The sequence below is a fragment of the Artibeus jamaicensis genome, unplaced genomic scaffold (assembly GCF_021234435.1).
Source record: "Artibeus jamaicensis isolate MK-2021 breed Jamaican fruit bat unplaced genomic scaffold, CSHL_Jam_final contig_196, whole genome shotgun sequence".
Lineage (NCBI taxonomy): Eukaryota > Metazoa > Chordata > Mammalia > Chiroptera > Phyllostomidae > Artibeus > Artibeus jamaicensis.
The window spans coordinates 5057631-5080641 of NW_026521401.1; the positions used below are offsets into that span (position 1 = coordinate 5057631).

Consider the following 23011-nt stretch of genomic DNA (forward strand, 5'->3'; position numbering starts at 1 on the left):
TTGGAACTAGAGTCCAGGAGACAAGTCAGAATGCAGAGTCGAGAGTCACCATTGAACTGTGTTAATTGAAGAGATGGGAGGAAGTAAGGTCACCTAGGGAGGGTGTGCAGAATGGGATGAGGACCAAAAGCAGTTCTGGAGGAGAAGGTACACATAAGGCACAGGATGAGGACTTGGTGCCTATAGATGAGACTAAGATGGAATTGTGAGAGGGATGGAAGTGAAACCATACTCACAAAGGGGAGATTTTCATGAAGGTGGGGATAGCCAACAGTGTCAGAGCATGCAAAGATTCTGTAGACACCAAAGCCTGAAAATGAACTATGGTTAAACATTGAAGGAAATAGTGATTGCCTTATCCTGGTGTCTGTGGTGAGAGCAGATGCCAGGTTGCTGCAGTTGAAGGGTAAATAGAGGTTAAGGAAATGATGGAGACAATGACTTCCCTTTCAAGGACTGGGGTGACAAAGGGGTAAAGGTATTGACCTGAAATGAGACAGTGTGAAGAAAAGCTTTTGGAAGATAAGGGAGACTTTGATGGTGTGTACCTGGAAAGAGAGATAGGAGATGCAGCAAAGAGAGAAATGGATAGAGAGCAGGCTCACTGAAAGGTTTAGCTTAGAAGACGAGAAGGGTTCCCCTGCAAGGAAGGTAGGGCTAAGTGCCCTTTTAGTGAATTCAGGAGCCTAGGGGCCAGCTCTCCTTGTCAGAGAGTTTTTCCAGTTTCATTTCCCAGCCAAAAGCTAACTTTAGAAGGACACTGAACATTAGAATTGATTTAAAGGATCTTGGAGAGTCCACAATGACAGGCAAACACCTAGGGAGCCTCACACTGCTTTGAACTCCTCATCATCCAGGGCCATGATCAGAACAATGTTTCCAGCTATGTTTTGGATGCCATCTTGCTAGAAGACTGCCCCAAAGTATCTGAGGCCAGAAGAGAGTCTGAAGCAAGTTGGCAGGCATCCTTATTCATGAGGTTCCTGTCCCAAAGTTGAGTACCAATGTCCTATGGTTTCTCTCTCAGTCCTGAGGTTGGTAGCATTCTCAGTTCACCTGCACCAATATACCAGTATCTTACCTCCTGTGCCTCTCTGTGGACCCCATGCCAGCTAGTCCAGAGTAATAGCACCAGTGAGCTCCTACACAGCATTTAGCTGTAAATCAGATGAGATTTTTCTACATTAAAAAAAAGTGAACTATTGTGGTTCTCTGGATGCTCCTGGTGTGTATTGATTTATAGTGTTTAATTGGCTTAATGGGGCATCTCTAAAATCAACAAAATTGTTACTAAGGAAAGTTCTCTAAGGATTCAAAATAATGGCGAGGCTTTTCCAGAGAGACACTAGGGAGGTGGGTCAGACCTTCAAGCTGGCAGGTTAGCATAGTAAGCTCCCTCCTCCAGCCACTCTCCCCCTAAAAGCCTTAGAGCAGCTAAGTAGGAGAGGGCAAGGGAAGTTATTAACTACCTGCATTTGCCATTATTTCCACAAATCTGTACTTAGCTGCTTAGTGAAGAGTCGGAGGGGAGTAGAACACAGTCCCTGCTCACAGGAAACCCATCCAGTGGGAAGAAAATACAGAAAATTGCAGAGGACAGGGAGGACCTCTGTGCTATGATAATGCCCATGGGGCTCATTCCGTGGGTCTAAGAAAGCAAGGCAGATGAGTAGAGCCAGATGGTGGGTTTAATAACCCAGAGAGAAGTCCTGAGACATCCCTGTGGAAGACATTGGAGGATGAGAATTAAGGACATGAGACTCTGGGTCTTCTGAGGCTTGTTTACCTTTGCTGCAGGATCCAGTTTCTGGACCCATACTTACAGGTAGAGGCAGGATTATTGGGGGGACAGGCAGGCTAAGTGAGAGAGAAGGATAAGGAGTTAGAAAACCACATTTTGCTCAACCCTGAGCAGTAGAGTTCAGTTTTTGAATGTGGATACATATTATTCATCCTTTATTTCCCCTCCCCAGTACCATAAACAGTTGAAAAATAGGTACAGGAGCCTCACAGATAGAGCTGCAGTGGGAATATGGTTTTGATGTAAATTCATAATGGGCTTTCAAAGACCTCACTCTAGAATTAAATTAATCCACCAGGTACAGATAGAGCTGGTGGAAAGTAGACCTTAAAGTACCCTTTTAGCCAACAGACAGGCCCCAGAAGGAGTCAAGGCATACATACCCACTTCCTTCTAAATCCATGGGACAAGGGAGAGCAATGGGGGGAAAAGTGGGACAACTATAATTGAACAACAACAACAAAAACACGTTTTTTAGCCTTATCAGATCCAATGTCCCTTGTAACAATGGTTCTGTAAAACACCTTTAGTATCCTAGAATAAAATTTAGAGAAAAACAAATAAAAATCAGTGAGATACTCTAATTTGCATAAAAAGAGAATGAAAAATAATTTTAAATGAAATAACATGTATTTCAGCAAGTAAGTCTGTAGGCACCCTCAAAGTTTTAACAAGATAGTAGGATGCTTACACCTATATAAATGAGACAGACACAAATACAGACTGACTAGTATGCTATATTGGCAATTCAAAAGCCATAATTTTCCAAAATGTTAAACAACTCTTGGTAAACCTCTAACAAAATAAAATGTAATATTTCCCCAATTTATACAGAAAATGCCATTCTTGAAAAAAACTCAATGCATGTTAAAGTTGTACAAAAGTACTTTGTGCTTGCATAAACATGGAATTCGGTTCTAGGCTCATATAATTATAGGCAGGCTATTTAGTGGCACAAATGTCTGGTGATACACTGGAAAGTCATATGAAAGTTGTGTGGGATATGAGCAAGTGTTTTTCATTTTATACGGTCTTCTAAATTACAGGATGTCCAGAATGCCTGCCCTCTGCTGAGTAAATGCAAATAGAGCCTCCTTATTATTAAGACAGCCAGAATAACCACCCCACAAATTTCATAAATAATTTCCTGGCTTGCTATCGCCCTCAGTAAGCACAGGTGACCTAGACCCACCAGGGAGATAGGTCACCTCTACCAAGAGGCAGAGAACAAGATGTTCCACATAGAAATACAAAGCAGTGGAAAATGGAGTTCTCCCAGCACTGGGAAGGGGCCCCCAGAAATAAGACACATAGCCTCGGCCCTCAGAGAATTTAATTGCTATCCAAACAGGGATACAGGTCTGAAAAGTTCCTCAAAATGTCATAACAAGGAGTATGTAAACCAGTGCTAGCTCCACAGGAAATACACTTGGTGAGTAACTAGATAGACATAACAGAATTTTCAGGCATGAGATGATTGGTGATTAAATACCCTCCCCTTCTCAAAAGTATATCCCCACTGTAGTTAATATAATATAATAATAATTGTATTTTTAAATTCTGCCTATGCTGTGTCTACTTCCTAGGCATGTTGTAAGGATTCATTATAGTTAAGATAAATAATTTAGAATAGTCTCTGATATACAGTAATCGACCAATAAATATTAGCTCCTATTATTTTCTGATGAATGAGAACCCATAATTTTGATTTCCTCTTCTCTCCCTATGTGGCTGCTGAGCTGTGCTTGCACCAGTTTAAATGGGCTGCAGATGCTACTAGAAAGGTAATTTTTTCGGAGATCCATGATGTGCCAATCTAAGCCTCCCCACCCCTACAAGCTTGAGTGGGAAGCATTTGATAAGTATCTTTGCTTCTGGAGAGCTGGGAATTTGTCTTTCTTTGCCAGCCATTCTTGGCTCTTTGACCTGAGGTTCATATGTCAACTGTTTCTTGTTTGTGGACAGGGCAACAGCCCCAGTACAATGTGGACTGAGCCTTGTTGAGAACAGGACAGTAAGGAGCAGGTAGGAACAGAAAGAGCTGTAGGTTCTCCAGAGACCTGTCCCTAGTAAATCCTAGTTTACCAGACAACCCCCAGATAGCACCACAAAACCCCTCTGGGACATTGAATCTGAAGCTTAGTTCATTCAGACTTCAGCATTTGCACAAGGCCCTGGATACATCTAGACAAGGAGTGCAAATGAAATGTTTCTCTCTGCTCAGTCAGGTGTGAGATGGAGAGCAGTGCGAATGCAAATGGGAAAGGAAAGTGTCTAAATCCTGTCCTTGATGCTTCAAAAATCAAAAGTGGGTTTTCTTTGGATATTTCAGAAGTTGCCTTTGGTGAGACTAAAAGCAGGACCAACTCTTCCCCCTCTCATGCAGGATCTGGAGCAGGGGTCTTGAAATCGAAGCTGGATTTGGCCCCAGACAATCCCAGAAGAATTAATGCCCTTACTTTAACAGGCTCTGGGTGGACTGAGTCCTTAAGCAATATACCATTTGCACTTTACTGTAACCCTGAGCAGTAGTTTGTTTGTTTATATTTTTGGTTATTTAACAATATAAATTTATTGTCTTATACTTCTGGAGGTCAGAAGTCGGACTTGGGTCTTCTGGGGTAAAATCATTGTCAGCCGGGCTGCCTTATTCTGGAGGCTCAGGAGAGTCCATTTCTTTGCCTGCCTTAATGACCCTTCTGTTGCCACCTCTTTCTAATGACATCCAGAAAAGAAAGACTTCATTTTTAATGACTCACGCGATTAGATTGAGCTCACCCGAATAATTCAGACTAGTCTCCCCATCCCAATGTTTTTAACCTTAATCACATCTGCAGAGTCTCTTTTGACAACTTTGCAGGCCATTATTCAAGCAGGGGCTTTTATAATAATAATTTTATAGAAAAAACTGAGGCTGGGAAAGGTCAAGGGACTTGCTTAGAGCCAGGATTCAAACCAAGGATGATGGGATGTGGCAGACACTTTACATAAAGTTATGTCTTACTTGATATTACTTAATACTTATGACAGCCTGGTGAGGTAAGCATTATTATTCCCATTATGTAGCTGGGGAAACTATATAGCCCAGAGAGGTTAAGTAACTTACCCAAGGTGGAGCCCAGATATACAACAGGCCTGTCTGACTGCACTGTACCAAGTTGCTTTTCAGAGGCAGCACACTCTTGCAAATGAGACATGATCTAAGTTATTCGAAGCCCCTCATTTGACATTTGTACAGGTACTTTTCCACGTTTCCAGAGCCCTCTCACCCATACTGACTCCTGCAGATTTTTCACAGCTGGGGCTTGCCTGCTGGGTTGGTAGAGATAGTATCTACACACTCAGGAAAGATTGCCAGGTAAAGGGTGGGGTAAAGAAGAGTTCCCACCCAGAGGGTTCCCCTGGCCACATGAGAAGCACCTCCCTGGGCCTGTGCGTGAGAAAGGTGCAAGGGGGAGTGTTTTCCTGTGTGCATGCCTGAAGGGCAGAGGGTGGAACCTGACTTTCTCTTTGCCCCCTGCTCCCCTACCCCCTTCACCCTCTAGTCTGAGGGCTGTCAAGGCAACTCTAATAACCAGGAGATTCTACTTCTCCCAGAATCACTGCTGCTTCTGAAAATAAACTTTTTCCACCTCAGAAAAATCAAGCCCAAAAGTGGCTTTGGAGGTCACTCTTAGGGCTCAGGAACTGTTTCTATGTGCCCACTTCATGAACCAGATCACTTCTCATTTCGTATCCCTCTCTCAGAAACTTCATTAAGCCAACAGATTTTTCCTCTCACAATAACTGTGTAAAATGTATGTTATTATTCTTATTTGAAACATAAATGAACTCAGGCTCAACATGGTTAAGTGACTTGAATTAAGTGGCAGAACTGAGACTTATTCAATTTATCCTTATCCAATGCCTACTTGATAATAGACACTATATTCATTGCTGGTCTGTTGCCTCCAAATTCAATTTATTCTACTAATTTCAGCTGCCCTCACCACTACCACCCATAGCCCCCTAGATCTCTGCTGCTTGTGTTTAGATAAAGTGTCAAGTTGCCCCTCTATCTCTCCTGTGTGGCCACTAAAAGCCCCTTGGCCCCCATACCTCAAGTATCCTTGGTTCACATCCTATTTCACTTTTCTTTCTTAGCATCTCTCTCTCAGGACTGGTATCTTCTATTTCCTCCACAGACTTCATTGGTGTGGACTGCTGCAGGGTGTCCTTTGTTTTGGGCTTGCAGATGACAGTGTAGTGGTCAGAAGTCCAGCTTTGGCATTCCACAGACCTGGATTTGAATTTGGCTCTACCAATAGGAGTTGTGTAATCTTGTCTCTCACCCTCTCCAAGCCTCCATTTCTGCCTCTGTATACTGGGGAGAAATAATAGAATCAACCTTGTAGTGTTCTTAGGGAATTAAATGAGATCTTGAATATAAAGTATTTGGGACATAGTGAATGCTTAATCAACATGAGTTATTATTGCTATCGCACAAATATTTATTTTGGCTACTTTATTTCACATCAGCCTGGCTCCAGTTTTAGAAATATTGTACTTAAGTCAAAGTTTGTAAGCTAAATTTTTTTTCTTTACCATGAGAGCCTGATTTTTAAAGGAATATTAGACTGAATCTCTTCAAAGAAAAAAACATGTCTTTTATGGTCATTTAGAGCCAAAGATCTTCAATACAGTTTGCTTATAGTGAGTTATATATATTAATTTGCTTTTCCCCTCTGATGCCATCTTCTCAAAGAGAGTATGTTATTCATAACAAGGACATTAAAAATTTTAGCCCAACCCTATAGATGGGCTCATCTGATGACTTGGAAGTGGGTTTCGTGGGCCACTTGTATAACTGTAAACTGAAGCTTGGAAAGATTAACACCCAATCAGTAGGGATGAGTGTTGATTACTGCAGGGGCCAGTGGTGGAGTACTTCTGTGCCCCACTCTAGGTTGAGATAAGAGGAACAATAGAGTTGTTAGGGCAAGAGACATTAGGCCAGAAAGGGTTGACAACATTCTGCCTGGAGGGGGAGGCAGTTAGCTGCTCAAAGGCAAGGAGTCTAGTTCTGTCTTCTTCTCTGGTCTGAATCAGGACCAACTTCCTTTCTGAGGATTTGGTGCTTCCCCTTACACTAAGCCTAACAGCACAGAAGGCAGCTTCCTGGCTAGTGGGGCACTCATCAGAGTCTGTCCTTGCCCAGGGGCCTGGGAGGGACAGGCATTTTTCTGGCATAAAGCAAGGGATATGGGACTTTGCCTAGAAATTAGGAACTTGGCAAAGTCCCAGCATTCTAGGGTGGGCTGCCCCATCTTGCTCAGGCCAACCTTTCAGAGAACAGGATTTGGAGGGTCCAACTTCACAAAATGCCTCCAGGTCCCCTCTTTACCAGGTCCTAACAACTTTCAAGTACCACCTGGGTGCTTGTAAGAAGCAATGAAAATTCTCTTTGAAATGAGGGACGTGTCTGAAGGTAGGAAGGAACAGAGGAATAGACAGCCATATCTTAATTCTGTTTTGAATGAGCCCTGGTGCCAGCCACCATCCCTACCCTTCCTCCTACTTTCCATCTTCCTGTCTTTGCAAATTCAGCTCAAATGTCATGTTTTCCAGGTAGCCTACTAGGACCATCCTTCCACCTTCTTCACCTTGACCAGTTTCTGCTGTGTGTGTCTGCCTCCCCACCCAGACTGTGAAATACTTGAGGAAAGAATCTGTATTTTAGTAGTATAGTACAGCAGTGCCTGGCACAGAGTGCACATTCAATCACTGTTTACTAAACAAATGGATTAATGGGTAATTGAAATAAACCTATCCGCCTACCCACCCTCCCTACATTCTGGGTGCCCATCTCTGTAGTTTGTAGGGTATTATGTTCTTCATGCTGCTCTACTCCCTGTTGTCTTTCTCTCAGCCAGTTATCTGCATTCACCTCCTTTCCCAGGAAGATAAGCTTGTTGGGTTTATGCAAACAGAGTGTGCAGTGAGCTCCATCCAGTTAGCTCAGGTAAATATTTTCCAACCCTGCCACTTCTGGCTAACATTCAGGAGCTGTTTAGCTGAGGCAGCTCAGTTGTTTGCTCAGTGGTTGCTGGGAGCTAGGACCTATTCGCTACGGATCCAGGGTCTGCATAGTACTCTGACCAAGCCACTTTTCTAAACTCTTTGAGGTTGGCAGTTCAGCAGCAAGCTACTTGTTGAAGCCAGAAACAGGCTCCTTAGGGAGAAATATAGCATTCCTGGGGCTGCCACATTTGACCATTTAATAGAAACCATGTGGTTTGAGGTATCCAATGACACCTGATATCACTATGACTTTATTGTTTATAAACAATGGAGACAGTCCTGTCTAGTGTGGCTCAGTGAATTGAGCACCAGCCTACAAACGGAAAGATCATGGGTTTGATTCCTGGTCAGGGCACATGCCTGGGCTGAGGGCCCAGCTGGGGGTGAATGAAAGGCAATGATTGATGCATCCCTCACAAATGGATGTTTCTTTCCTTCCCTTTCTGTCTTTCTTCCCCTCTTTCTTCAAGTAAATTTTTAAAAATGGAGACAAGCCTTGGCTTATGTAGCTCAGTGGATTGAGCTTGGGACTGTGAACCAAAGGATCACAGTTCAATTCCCAGTCAAGGCACATACCTGGGTTGCAGGCCACTTCCCAGCAGGGGACACATGAGAGGCAACCAGACATTGATATTTCTCTCCCTCTATCATTCCCTTACCCTCTAAAGATAAATAAAATCTTTTAAAAAAAGGAGATAAAATGGGGTTGAGCCTCTAAGCCTAGTGGGAGTCAGAGACATAGACTCATAGAGCTGAAGAATTCTTCTGATCATTGATTCCTCTGATCAATTCCTCTGACCTCCATCTGTACAAGAGCTCCACAGATCTTTAATGTCTGACACAAGGCTTTTTTCTTTCTTCCTTCTATGCTGGGTAGGGCATTTATTCATAATACAATGCCTTACGACTGAGTTTTCTCTGGCTGCAGTGATATTTTAAAAAAATGTAGCAAATTTTATAATTTTTTATATTCACTTTACAGCCTTTTAATATTTGAGAAGAATTATGACACTAAAATCTTCGCCTTTCTATGTAAATATTCAGTTTCCTAAACAATTTCACATTTCAGTTTCTGATTGCCTTACTTAAAGCAAGTATATACATAATACAAAATATTTTCTTGTTGTAAAAAAATTTAATAATAGAGATTTAATTTTTTATTTTTTTAATAATTAATTTTATTTAGTTATTTTTCAAGTACAGTTTTTTGTCTATTTTTCCCATCCCAGCCTCTCCCGCCCCTTGCTCCCCACCTCCCTCCCATTTCCACCCCCCGTAGTTCTCGTCCCTGTGTCCTTCCTATTTTTCCTCCAAATCCCTCCCCCTTTTTCCCCTTAACTTCCCTTCCTTCTCCCCTCTGGTCACTATCCCCTTTTTCTCTATTTCAGTGTCTTTGTTTTGTTTTTTTCTGCTTGCTTGTTTGTTTTGTTGTTTAGCTTCCTGTTAAAGGTGAGATCATATGGTATTTGTCTTTCAGCACCTGGCCTAGTTCACTCAGCATAATGCTTGCCAGTTCCATCCATGTTGTTACAAAGGTTGTAGCTCCTTCTTTCTCTCTGCTGCATAGAATTCCATTGTGTATATGTACCACAATTTTTTGATCCATTCATTTACTGATGGGCACCTAGGTTGCTTCCAACTCTTGGCTATTGTAAATTGTGCTGCTATGAACATTGTGGTGCATAGGTTCTTTGATATTGATGTTTTAGGATTCTTAGGATATAATCCCAGCAGTGGAATTGCTGGGTCAAAAGGCATGTCGATTTTTATTTTTCTGAGAAAATTCCATACTGTTTTCCATAATGGTTGTACCAGTCTGCACTCCCACCAACAGTGAACTAAGGACCCCTTTTCCCCACAACCTCTCCAACATTTGTTGTTTGTTGCTTTGTTTATGATAGCCATCCTGACTGGTGTAAAGTGGTATCTTATTGTGGTTTTAATTTGCATCTCTCTGATAGCTAACGATATTGAGCATCTCCTCATGTGTCTCTGAATGTTCTGTATGTCCTCCTTGGAAGTGTTTATTCAAGTCCTTTTCCCATTTTTTAATTGGGTTGGGTGTCTTCTTAGAGTGGAGTCATGTAAGTTCTTTGTATATTTTGGAGATTAAACCTTTGTCTGAGGTATCAGTGGCAAATACGCTTTCCCATACAGTTGGTTGTCTTGCTAATTTAATACTGTTTTCTTTAGCCACGCAAAAGCTTTTTATTTTGATGAGATCCCATTTGTTTATTCTTTCCTTTACATTCCTTGCTCTAGGGGACATATCAGTAAAGAAGTTGCTGCATGAAATATCTGAGATTTTCTTGCCAATGTTCTCCTCTAGGACTTTAATGGTGTCACAACTTACATTTAAGTCTTTTATCCACCTTGAATTTATTTTGGTGTATGGTGTAAGTCTGTGCTCAAGTTTAATTTTTTTGCACATAGTTCTCCAGTTCTCCCAACACCATTTGTTGAAGAGGCTATCTTTACTCCATTTTATGTTACTGCCCCCTTTGTCAAATATTAATTGACTGTAGAGAGTTGGGTTGATTTCTTGGCTCTCTGTTCTGTTCCATTGGTCTATGTGCCTGTTTTTATGCCAGTACCAGGCTGATTTGATGACAGTGGCCTTGTAATACAGTTTGATATCAGGTATTGTGATCCCTCCTACTTTGTTCTTCTTTCTCAAAAGAGCAGCTGCTATTTGGGCTCGTTTATGGTTCCATATAAATTTTCGAAGTGTTTGTTCTATGTCTGTGAAATATGCCATTGGTACTTTAATAGGTATTGCATTGAATCTGTATATTGCTTTGGGTAGTATGGACATTTTGATGATGTTAATTCTTCCAATCCATGAACAAGGTATATGTTTCCATTTGTTTGTGTCTTCCCCGATTTCTTTCTTCAGGGCTGTGTAGTTTTCTGCATACAGGTTTTTTACCTCCTTAGTTAGGTTTATTCCCAGATATTTTATTTTTCTTTTTGCTATAATGAATGGGATTTTTTCCTTGATTTCTGCTTCTGCTGATTCACTGTTGGTATACAAAAATGCCTTTGATTTCTGGATATTGACTTTGTAACCAACTGTTTTGCCAAACTCATTAATTAGTTTGAGCAGTTTTTGGGTAGAGTCTATAGGATTTTCCATATACACTATCATGTCATCTGCAAACAGTGACAGTTTTGCTTCCTCCTTTCCTATTTGGATGCCTTTTATTTCCTTTTCTTGCCTGATCACTGTGGCTAAAACTTCCAATACCCTATTGAATAGAAGTGGTGAAAGTGGACAACCTTGTCTTGTTCCTGATCTTAGTGGAAAAGCTTTTAGTTTTCTCCCATTGAGTATGATATTGGCTGTAGGTCTCTCATATATGGCCTTTATTATTTTGAGAAATGCTCCCTGTATTCCCACTTTGCTGAGTGTTTTTATCATAAATGGGTGTTGTACCTCATCGAAAGCTTTTTCTGCATATTGATATGATCATGTGATTTTTGTCTTTGCTTTTGTTTATGTGATGTATTACATTTACTGATTTGCGAATATTGAACCATCCTTGCATCCCTGGGATGAATCCCACTTGATCATGGTGTATGATCTTTTTGATATATTGTTGGATGAGATTTGCCAATATTTTGTTGAGGATTTTAGCATCTATGTTCATCAGCGATATTGACCTAAAGTTTTCTTTCTTTGTTGTGTCTCTATCTGGTTTTGGAATTAAGATGATGCTGGCTTCATAAAAAGAATTTGGGAGTTTTCCATCCTTCTGGATTTTTTGGAATAGTCTGTGGAGAATAGGGGTTAACTGTTTCTTAAATGCTTTGTAGAATTCTCGGGTGAAACCATCTGGTCCGTGGCTTTTGTGTGATGGGAGTTTTTTGATTACTGCTTCAATTTCTTTTGCTGTTATTGGTGTGTTTAGATTTTCTGCTTCTTTTTCACTGAGTTTTGGAAGATTGTATTTTTCTAGAAATGTGTCCATTTCCCCTAGGTTTTCAAATTTCTTGGCATACAGTTCTTCATAGTAATTTCTTACAATCCCTTCTATTTCTGTGGTATCAGTTGTAATCTCTCCTTTTTTGTTTCTGATTGTGTTTATTTGTGTCCTCTCTCTTCTTTTCTTGATGAGCCTACTTAAAGGCTTGTCTATTTTGTTCATCTTCTCAAAGAACCAACTCCTGGATTCATTGATCCTTAAAATTGTGCTTTTAGTTTCTATGTCATTTAATTCTGCTCTAATCTTGGTTGTTTCCTTCCTTCTGCTTGCTCTGGGCTGTCTTTGTTGTTGTTCCTCGAGTTCTTGCAGGCATAGGGTTAGGTTGTTTGTTTGAAATGTTTCTATCCTCTTTAGGTAGGCCTGTATTGCTATAAATTTCCCTCTCAGGACTGCCTTTACTGTGTCCCATAAGTTTTGGGTTGTTGTGAGATCATTTTCATTTGTTTCCAGAAACGTTTTGATTTCTTCCCTAATTTCATTCTCGACCCATTTGTTGTTTAATAGCATACCATTCAGTCTCCATGATTTTGGGTGCTTTGGGTTTTTTTCTTTGGGGTTGGTTTCTAATTTCAGTCCCTTGTGGTAAGAGAAGATGCTTGGTACGATTTCAATTTTCTTGAATTTTTTGAGGCTCGTTTTGTGTCTTATCATGTGGTCTATCTTTGAAAATGTTCCATGTGCATTTGAAAAGAATGTGTATTTAGCTTCTTTGGGATGAAGGGCTCTATGTATATCAGTTAAGTCCATTTCATCTAGGGTGTTGTTTAATGCCACAATATCTTTGTTGATAATTTGTTTGGAAGAAATGTCCATTTTTGATAGTGGGGTGTTCAAATCCCCTACTATAAATGTGTTGCTGTCAATATCTTTCTTGAAGTCCTCTAAGATTTTCTTGATATATTTGGGTGCCCCTATGTTTGGTGCATATATGTTTACAATGTTAATGTCTTCTTGGTGGATTCTTCTCCTGAGTATAATGAAGTGACCTTCTGGGTCTCTCTTTATGGCCCTTTTTTTGAAGTCTATTTTGTCCGATATGAGAATTGCTACCCCAGCTTTTTTTTCTTGTCCGTTTGCTTGGAAAACTTGTTTCCAGCCTTTCAGTTTTAGTCTGTGATGGTCTTTTGTCCTGAGGTGGGTCTCTTGTAGGCAGCATATGTGTGGGTCATGCTTTCTTATCCATTGAGCTACTCTGTGTCTTTTGATTGGAGCATTTAATCCATTTACGTTTAAGGTTATTATTGATAGGTACTTATTCATTGTCATTTTTATACCTGTACTTCTCATTGTCTCTCTCTTTTTCTTCCTTCTCTTAAAGCAGTCCTTTTAGTATTTCTTGTAGAGCTGGTTTGGTGGAGGCGTATTCTTTCAGGCTTCTTTTGTCTTGGAAACTCTTTATTTGGCCATCTATCTTGATTGAGAGCCTTGCTGGGTAAAGTAGCCTTGGTTGTAAGCCCCTGATTCTCATTACTTGGAATATTTCTGGCCATTCTCTTCTTGCTTGAAGTGTTTCCATTGAGAAGTCAGTAGCTAACCTTATTGGGGCTCCCTTGTATGTTATTTCTTTTTTCTCCCTTGCTGCCTTTAAGATTCTCTCTTTGTCTTGGAATTTTGCCATTTTGATGATGATGTGTCTTGAAGTGGGCCTCCTTGGGTTCCTCTTGATTGGGACTCTCTGTGATTCCTGGATTTGTGAGACTTTTTCTCTTATCAAATTAGGGAAATTTTCTCTCATTACTCGTTCAAATACGTTTTCTATCCCTTGTTCTTCTTCTCCTTCTGGTGTTCCTATTATTCGGATATTATTACATTTCATATTGTCCTGCATTTCTCTTAATCCCTCTTCATTCTTTATGAGGCTGTTTTCATTTTCTTGCTCTTTCTGTGAGATGCTTTCTACCTTGTCCTCCAACTCACTAATCCTATCCTCCGCTTCATCTATCCTACTTTGGAAACTTTCTACTGTGTTATTCAATTCGGAATTGTATTCTTCATTTCCTCTTGTCTCTTGCTGATAGTTTCCATTTCCTTTTTCATGTTGCTGTAGTTTGCAGAGAGATCATTATAGTTCCCCTGTAGTTTCTGTGAGCTCTTTGAACTTCATAACAACCAGTGCTTTGAATTTACTATCTGATAGTTGATCAGCCTCTATTTCATCTAACATTCTTTCTGAAGTTTCTGCTTTTTCTTTCATTTGGGGATTGTTTCTTTGTCTTCCCATTGTTTGAGACTCTTCTTGTTAGTCTCTGCTTCTAAAATTGATCTGTTCTGAAACCCTGGTTTTATGGTGTAAACTTCTGTGGTATGATCCTTGTGAAGTTCAGTGGTGTAGACTCCTTGAAGTTTCTTGATGTTCTTCGTCTCCACCTACACTCATGCTGGTCCTGGCGCTGGTCCCTGCGTTGGTCGCCTACCACTGCTGAATGTCCCAGCTCTAGTAGCCACCTCCTCAAGCATGCAGGCCCGTTACTACGGCAGCGGCACAGAGGCTGGGAATGTCCCAGCTTCCGTATCTGGCTCTCTCTGCCGCCCAGGGCCGTCACAGGGGTTTGGAGTGTCCCGGTTTCCGTACCTGACTCCCCGGCGTCTAGTCCTGTCTCTATGGCAGTGGCACAGAGGCTTAGAATGTCCCAACTCCCATACCTGATTCCCCAGTGTCCAGTCCCGTCGCTATGTCAGCGGCACAGGCGCTGAGAATGTCCCGGTTCCCGTAGCGGGCTCCTCTGTCGCCCAGGGCCGTCACAGGGGTTTGGAGTGTCCTGGCTTCCGTATCTGATTCCCTGGCGTCCAGTCCAGTCGTTATGGCAGTGGCACAAAGGCTGAGGACGTCCTGGCTCCCGTAGTTGGCTCCTCTGCCACCCACGGTCGTCATAGGGGTTTGGAGTGTCCCAATTTCCGTAGCTGACTCCCCGGCATCCAGTCCCGTGGCTATGGCAGTGGCACAGGGGCTGAGAACAACCCAGCTCCTGTAGCTGGCTCCTCAGGGCCCAGGCCTGTCTCTATGGTGGCGTCACAGGGGCCTTTGATGTCCCAGCTCCTGCAACTGACCCTTCCGTTGCCCAGGCCGGTAGCTATGGCATCGGCACAAGGGCCGAGAATGTCTCCGCTCCAGTTCCTGACTCCTCTGTCTCCCAGGACCGTCACAGGGGCTTGGAATGTCCGGCTCCCGTACCTGACTCCCCGGCTCCAAGGCCTGTTGCTCTGATGGCAGCACAGGGGCTGCGTGAGACCCAGCTCCAGTAGCTGACTCTGCCACCGTCTGGTGTTTCAGCGTCGGTCACAATCTCTGGTCTTTTAATTTCATAAATGCTGGTAACCGATGGTTTATTGTGCTGTTTATAGATCTGCCAGGATTTTCACCCTTGAGCACAGGAGCTAGCATCAGCTGCATCTTACTCCATCGCCATCTTCCCAGCCAGGATCTAATAATAGAGATTTTAAAAAGAAGACTTTAGATCCTTGTTCAGCCTCAGCAGTGTCCCCAGAGATAACTTCTGTTATCAGTATAGTATCAGTGTAGGGTGTGTATGTGCATGTGTATGTATACATATATGTCTAGAAGACTTCTTTCTCTGCATTCACATGAATATGGGTACAAGTGAAAATGTATAAATATTTGTAGGGTTTTAAAAATGCATATATGTACAATATGCATATATACAGAGAGTTACCCCCCAAAACCCTCAGAATTTATTTGTAAAAAATTGTGTATTTTTTCTTGCATGTTTGAACTTCAGTTGCCTTCAAAGTACTCTCCATTTGATGCAATACACCTATCAAGATGTTTTTTCCACTGCTCAAAACAATTTTTGAACTCATTGATTTTTAATGCCTTTTAGTTCTTTTGCCATTTTTTGTTTCATCTCTTCCACATCAGCAAAATGTTTCCCTTTAAAGACTTTTTTCATCTGGGGAAACAAACAAACAGAAAAGTTGCTCAGGGCAAGATTGAGTGAATAGCGAGGTTGGGGGATGGGGTCATGCTATTTTTGGTCAAAAGCTGCTGAACATTCAGCATGGTGTGGGCAGGTGAACTCATAGATCACCCATCATTAAAAGGGCAAATGCACTGAGTCTTCAAAAAAATTCACTGTAGCTAAACACAGCTTCTCACAACAAGGCCAGCTAATACACTGATACAGATAGGTTCCAAGAAGTCACCTAGCTGGGGAAACCTATACTACAAGGGGCCTGCCCACCAGAAGATAATTCCAGTTTTGTGGGGGTTCCTTCACATTGTGCTGTGTGCAACTTCCTTTTTGTTTTTAAAAAAGAGTTTATTTTATTTTTAGAGAGAGGGGAAGGGAGGGAGAAAGAGAAGGAGAGACACATCAAAGTGTTGTTGCCTCTCATATGGCTGCACTGGGGACCTGGCCCACAACCCAGGCACGTGCCCTGACTGGGAATCTAACTAGTGATTTTTTGGTTCACAGCCTGTGCTCAATCCACTGAACTACACCAGCTAGGGTGCAACTTTCTTTTTAAATTTACAAATAAAATTTATAGATTGGTTAATGGCAGTACATATAAAGTTTTATTATTTTTGTTAATGACCACTAATAATCTACTATTTTAATGTAATTTTATTTTTCCATTGTCCTATCAATGGACATTTAGATTGCCTCAAATATGTTTTACGAATACTATGATAAACTCCTTGAAAACTCCATTATGGCACATTGTGTTTGTGCCATAATGTCTTCTTATATGCATATCTTTCAATAAGCCATTCACCATCTTTAGAATCCACAAGTGTACAACATTCAATGCTCAGATGACATCAAGCTAGACCAGAACACAGGGGAACCATTTGTTTATACTTTTATGTACACATACAGTAAATTTTTATTGAGTAAGCACTAAACCTTTTTGTGTCCTGATTCCAGTTGTCCAGGAACAGATAAGACAGTAGTAGTCCTGTCCTCATATAACTTCCATGGTAAAATAGGGGAATCTCCCTTATTATTTTACTTCCATTAGCCTGTTGTACAAATATTTTTGTAGTGATAATTATATCACACTGTCAACTTATGTGCTCTTAGAGTCAGTTAACACCTCTCAAGTCTTTTAAACATAAATTATTGCCTTCACTTACACAGTTAATTTTCATATTCTAAGGAGTGTTACATTTGCTCTTATGTTCTATCTTATTACTTTCTTCACTTCCTTTTATATTTTCAAGCTCTAAAAAACATTTTGATGTCTTTGTACAAGGTACTAGCTATCTCTGCTCCTCATACTGAGATTTTATAACTAAGCCTGCTACATCTTCACCCAATCATTGGAAATGTCCCCCCGGATGACAATGACTGATTATCAATCAAACCTATCTCAGCCCATATGACTCCATCTTGACCTCTGGGTACAATACATATATACATTATACAATAATTATAGCATTCACTTGATCTTCATTTGTAAGAGCCCTATATGAAAGGAAATGAGTCTAGCTGGTCATGACTTTTTAAGTCAATGTGATATGATGAAAAGAGTTGATTCTGAATCCAGTCAGATCCAAGTTCAAATGCAAGTTCTGCAACTTCCTGGCTATATGGCCTTTGAGAAAACACTTGTCTTCTCTGAAACCCAGTTTTCTATATTCTAAGATTGTTAAAAGTATTTATGCATATTCTTCATACACTTAATAAGCACTTTCCGAATGATAGGCATTAATGCTCTGTGCCAAGCAGGCAGAGTAAGCAACATAAGTCTTCTAGGTAGTAAATGTGCAGAATAATTATCTTCATATATGAGACCTGGATAAGAATCAGAAGTTGTATGTAAGGAAACACATTCAGGCCTGTCCAGAAAGTATCCAGCCATTCAATGGGCAAAATTGGGACATTTATTGAAGAAGATACAAGATACAAGAAACATTATATGTAGCACAGTGATGCCTCAGTCCTCTTCCAAGTAGGTATGCTGGGACCTCATACAGTTCTCCCAAGTGCCATCAGCTGACCCATTGTATTTTCCCAAATCTCATCTACAGTCTGAAATCTCTTCCCTTTCAGAGGTGATTGTAGTTTGGGGAAAAGCCAGAAGTCACAGTGCACCAAATCTGGGCTGTAGAGGGCCTGAGTCACCTGGTGATTTGATGTTTCACAAAAAAACTCTGCACAAGACATGATACATGAGTGGGTGAGTTGTGATGAAGTTGCCAATCACCAGTTGCCCATAGATGCAGCCTTTTGAATCATCTAAATAGTTTGCAGAGGAACGTTCAAGCTTAACACAAAATTTGATGCAGATTTGTTACTCTATATGCACTCAGTCATTTTGAATGGGATGGCCACACAATACACATGCTCACTCAATGGGGTTTACAACCCCCACTGACTAGTACAGTGAAGTTGTCATTGTTCAGACATGTACATTTCAGTCCACTCTCCTTGGCTGCCAGGTTACATCAGTGTTGTGCAAACCATTCTCATTATATTAATAATGTCTGGACTTTTTCTGGATAGACCTCATATATTTTCAGAGAATCCCTTGGCTCAAATTTACCAGGACTTTTAGTAACAAATTTGCTATACTGCTCCCCAGCCATAGAAAACAGCTTACACTGTCAAATGTGTGGGTTTAACTAACTATTATGCTTGGAGCCTTGTCCCAGGATAATAAGGGCAACAAGATAGATATGTACTCAATAGAAATTAAACCAGAGGGCAAGCCCATTCTTACAGAAAGATAATAGAACTTCTTCAGTGCCTCACTTATTCTAAGAGCCAGTAGCCTTGCCTGTTTAGAGCTCAGCTGAGAATTAAAAGGAAGCAAAATGAGACCTCAAGTCAAACCCTTTCACAGAGCCTTAAATTTTTATTTTAGGAACAGTTGTCACAAGTTTACTTATCTGTCTTATCCAACCCTTAGCAAATAAAAGCTGCACATTTGAGGTGGAGTAGGGGGCTGTTAGAAGCAAGATTAAAAAATGAAAACAAAAAAATCCAGGTTGTGATAAAGAAGTAAAAAACCTTGTTAAAACAAAGCTGGAAAATAAAAAAATTAAAAGCAATTTAGATTCTGGACTTCCGCCAAGATGGAGGCATAGGTGGATGTGCCGTGCCTTCTCACACAACCAAGTTTAGAGACAACTGAATATTAGCAACAGAAAACACAGCCAGAACACGGAAAATTGAACTTTTCGGAAGTCCGTTAACAACAAATTCTTCAGCCTGACCGGTAAGGGGTGAAACCAGCGGCTGGTAAGGGGTTGCACAGGAGGACTCGGTCAGACGGACTCAGGCACGGAATCCAGGCGCGCGGAATCCAGGCGCGCAGAATCCAGGTGCAGGGTTGGACCTAGTGAGCGACCGAGCGAGCCACCAGGCCAGCAACCACGGAGGAGACAGCCGGGAAGCGGTGCTGTGTGTTGACTGTGGTCGCCCATTTGTGCGCGAGCAGACAGGCGAGGGAGTGGGCGGTTGGACTGGGGCCCGGCGGTCCGGCAGTCCCCCTGGCTAGCAGCAGTAGAGGGCGCTGCCATTTCCCCGCTCTGACCACGCCCCCACGTACAGCAGCACAACCCAGGGACCTGGGAGTCCAATGCACCACTTCTCGCACTTAAAGGGCCAGAACAGACCAAAAATGTCGCAAGTTCTCAAAGCCCCAGAGCCCATAGATCTAAGCGATGAAGAAATAGCAAAACTCTCAGGCGCACAGTTTAAAACACTGGTCATCAGGATCCTCACAGAACTGGTTGATTATAGCCACAAATTAGACAAATATATGAAGGCGAAACTAATTGAAATGAATGGAATTTCACAGGAAACCAATAGCAATGAAAAGGAAACTGGGACTCAAATCAATGGAGTGGACCAGAAGAAAGCAAATAATGGCCAAACAGAAAAGAGTCAGGAAGCAAGAATTCAAAGAAATGAGGAGAGTCTTAAGAACCTCCAGGACATCTTTAAACACTCCAACATCCGAATTATAGGGGTACCAGAAGGGGGAAAGGCACAGCCACCAGTGGAAAACTTATTTGAACAAATAATAAAAGAGAATTTCCCCAATCTGGCAAAGGAAATAGACTTCCAGGAAATCCAGGAAGCTCAGAGAGTCCCAAAGAAGTTGGACCCAAGAAGGAACACACCAAGGCACATCATAATTACATTAGCCAAAATTAAAATGAAGGACAGAATCCTAGAAGCAGCAAGAGAGAAGGGGACAGTCACCTACAAAGGAGTCCCCATCAGACTGTCAGTTGATTTCTCAAAAGAGACCTTACAGGCAAGAAGGAAATGGAAAGAGGTATTCCAAGTCATGAAATCCAAAGACCTACAACCAAGATTGCTCTATCCAGCAAAACTTTCATTTAGAATGGAAGGACAGATAAGGTGCTTCTCAGATAAGATCAAATTCAAGGAGTTCATCATCACCAAGCCCTTATTATATGAAATGTTAAAGGGACTTATCGAAGAAAAAGAAGTTAAAGAAACATGAACAGTGAAAGGACAACAAACTCACAGTTATTAACAACCACACCTAAAATGAAAGCAAACTAAAAGGACAGCTAGATCAGGAGTGGAAACATAGAAATGAAGATCTCAAGGAGGGTTAGCAACAGGGGAGTGGGAGGAGGAGAAGGGGGGAGAAGGTACAGAAAATAAGTAACATAGACAGTAAATAGAAAATAGAGGGGGGCAAGAATAGCATGGGAAATATAGAATCTAAAGGACTTGAGACACATGGTCATAAACTAAAGGGGGGTAATGGTGGGGATGGGGGGTAGGGTGGAGGGGAATGAAGGGGGGAATAGAACAACTGTAACAGCATAATCAATAAAAAATTTTTTTAATTAAAAAATAAAAATAAAAGCAATTTAAGGCTACAGCCAGCTAAGACCAAACACTTCAGTATTCCCAAAGGGCATGATTGCTTTTGAAAGGAGTTCACAGTTACCGCTGAGTCATTGACTTAATTATCTTTCAGGTGCTCTTTAAGGGAAAATAGTTCTGTATATAATAGCTTTCAGCAAGATCTCTATTCAAAAGTGAAACCAATAAATATATATCCAAAACTAAAACAAAGGCTTTGGAGCTATAGGGAGAGATTTTAATGGCTTTGAAAATCCATTTATTTGGGAAGGCTTACTCAGAAAATCCTAGGAATTGGAAAGATTTGTTGAATTTTAAATGACTTGGGTTCAAATCATAGCTATCCCAGTAGCTAGCCACATACCTTGGATAAATTTGCTACTCTTTTGTGAACCTCGCTTTCTTCCACTGTAAAATAGTAATAACATTAACTGCCTTTTCATTATCATGGGAATATTCTGAACATGAACCAAAATGATGTGTTTTAAAGTGCTTTGTAAACTATAGAACATCATGAAAATATATGTGAGGTATGCAGGCCAGATCCCAGGTGTTGCCTGCTGAAAGCCACACCTTAGGATACAGTGAGAGAATGAGTTAGATTTCCAGTTATTACTTTAAAAAATATATGGACTTCCAGACAAGGTGGAGGCATATGAGGGGCAGAAACTGGCAGTTGTGGTGGAGAGGACTTGCAGCAAGGTGGTGGCTAAAGGACCAGGGCCAGCAAGGCAGCAGCTGGTAGAGCGGGCAGTCCCACATTTGCATGGGGATAAACAAGTAGAAACAACTGGGGAGTGAGACAGACTGCATAATCCAGGATTCCAGAGTGGGGAAACAAAGCCTCAAAACCTCTGATTGAAAAAACCTGTGGGGGTTGAGGTGGCAGGAGAAATTGCCAGCTTCAGGAGATTTCATTGGAGAGACCAACAGGATTCTAGAATGTACACAAACCCACTCACCCAGGAATCAGCACCAGAAGAGCTCAATTTGCTTGTGGGTAGTGGCAGAAGTGACTGAAAGCTGGCCAAGAGCTGAACAAGTGGCATTGTTCCATCTCAGACTCTTACCCCACATACAGTACCACAAGGCAGGGACTATGTTGCCCCACCCTGGCTTCTTACTACATAACAGGCTCACAGAGACCAAAAAAGGGGGGGGGCAAGTGAAAGAACAGATCAAAGCTCCATAAAAAATACAACTAAGTGGCAAAGAGATACCCAACCTATTAGGTGCAGAGTTCAAAACACTGGTAATCAGGATGCTCACAGAATTGATCGAATATGGTAGAAAAATAGAGGAAAAAGTGAAGGCTATGCAAAGTGAAATAAAGGAAAATGTACGGGGAACCAACGTGATGGGAAGGAAACCAGGACTCAAGTCACTGGTTTGGAACAGAAAAAAGATATTAACATTCAAGTAGAACATAATGAAGAAACAAGAATTCAAAAGAGTGAGGAGAGGCTCAGGAACCTCTGGGACAACTTTAAATGTTCCAGCATCCAAATCATAGGTGTACCAGAAGGAGAACAGGAAGAACAAGAAATTGAAAACTTGTTTGAAAACATAGTGAAGGAAAACTTCCCTAATTTGGCAAAGGAAATCGACTTCCAGAAAGTCCAGGAAGCTCAGAGAGTCCCAAAGAAGTTGGACTCAAGGAAGCACACACCAAGGCACATCATAATTACATCACCCAAGATTAAAGACAAGGAGAGAATCTTAAAAGTAGCAAGAGAAAAGGAGACAGTTACCTACCAAGAAGTTCCCATAAGACTATCAGATGATTTCTTAAATAAAACTTTACAGATAAGAAGGGGCTGGAAAGAAGTATTCAAAGTCATGAAAGGTAAGGACTTACATCCGAGATTACTCTATCCAGCAAAACTATCATTTAGAATGGAAGGACAGATGAAGTGCTTCCCAGATAAGGTCAAGTTAAAGGAGTTCATCATCACCAAGCCCTTATTATATGAAACATTAAAGGGACTCATCTAAGAAAAAGAAGGTCAAAAGTACAAACAGTAAAATGACAACAAATTCTTAACTATCAACAACTGAACCTAAAAAAAAAACAAAACCAAAAATGAACTAAGCAAACAATTTGAACAGGAATAGCATTACAAAAATGGAGATCACATGGACAGTTATCAGTGGGGAAGGGAAGGGGGGAAAGGGAGAAAATGTACAGGGAATAAGTAGCATAAATGGTAGGTAGAAAATAGACAGGGGGAGATTAAGAATAGTATAGAAAATGTAGAAGCCCCTGGCTGGTGTAGCTCAGTGGATTGAGCGCGGGCCTGCGAACCACACGATCGCAGTTCGATTCCCAGTCCAGGGCACATGCCTGG

At 41.3% G+C, this 23011-nt stretch overlaps 1 protein-coding gene across 2 annotated transcripts in view; it reads left to right on the top strand.

Moving 5' to 3' along the window:
• Positions 1-3010: 3010 nt before the first annotated feature.
• The window catches only part of POU2F3 (POU class 2 homeobox 3), a 57188-nt gene continuing 37187 nt past the window's right edge, over positions 3011-23011 (top strand). For both annotated transcript variants that reach the window (XM_037167972.2, XM_037167973.2), the window contains exon 1: positions 3011-3585. In XM_037167972.2, the coding sequence (XP_037023867.2) occupies positions 3490-3585 (96 nt within the window). In that variant the 5' untranslated portion in view covers positions 3011-3489. The remainder of the gene's footprint in view (positions 3586-23011) is intronic.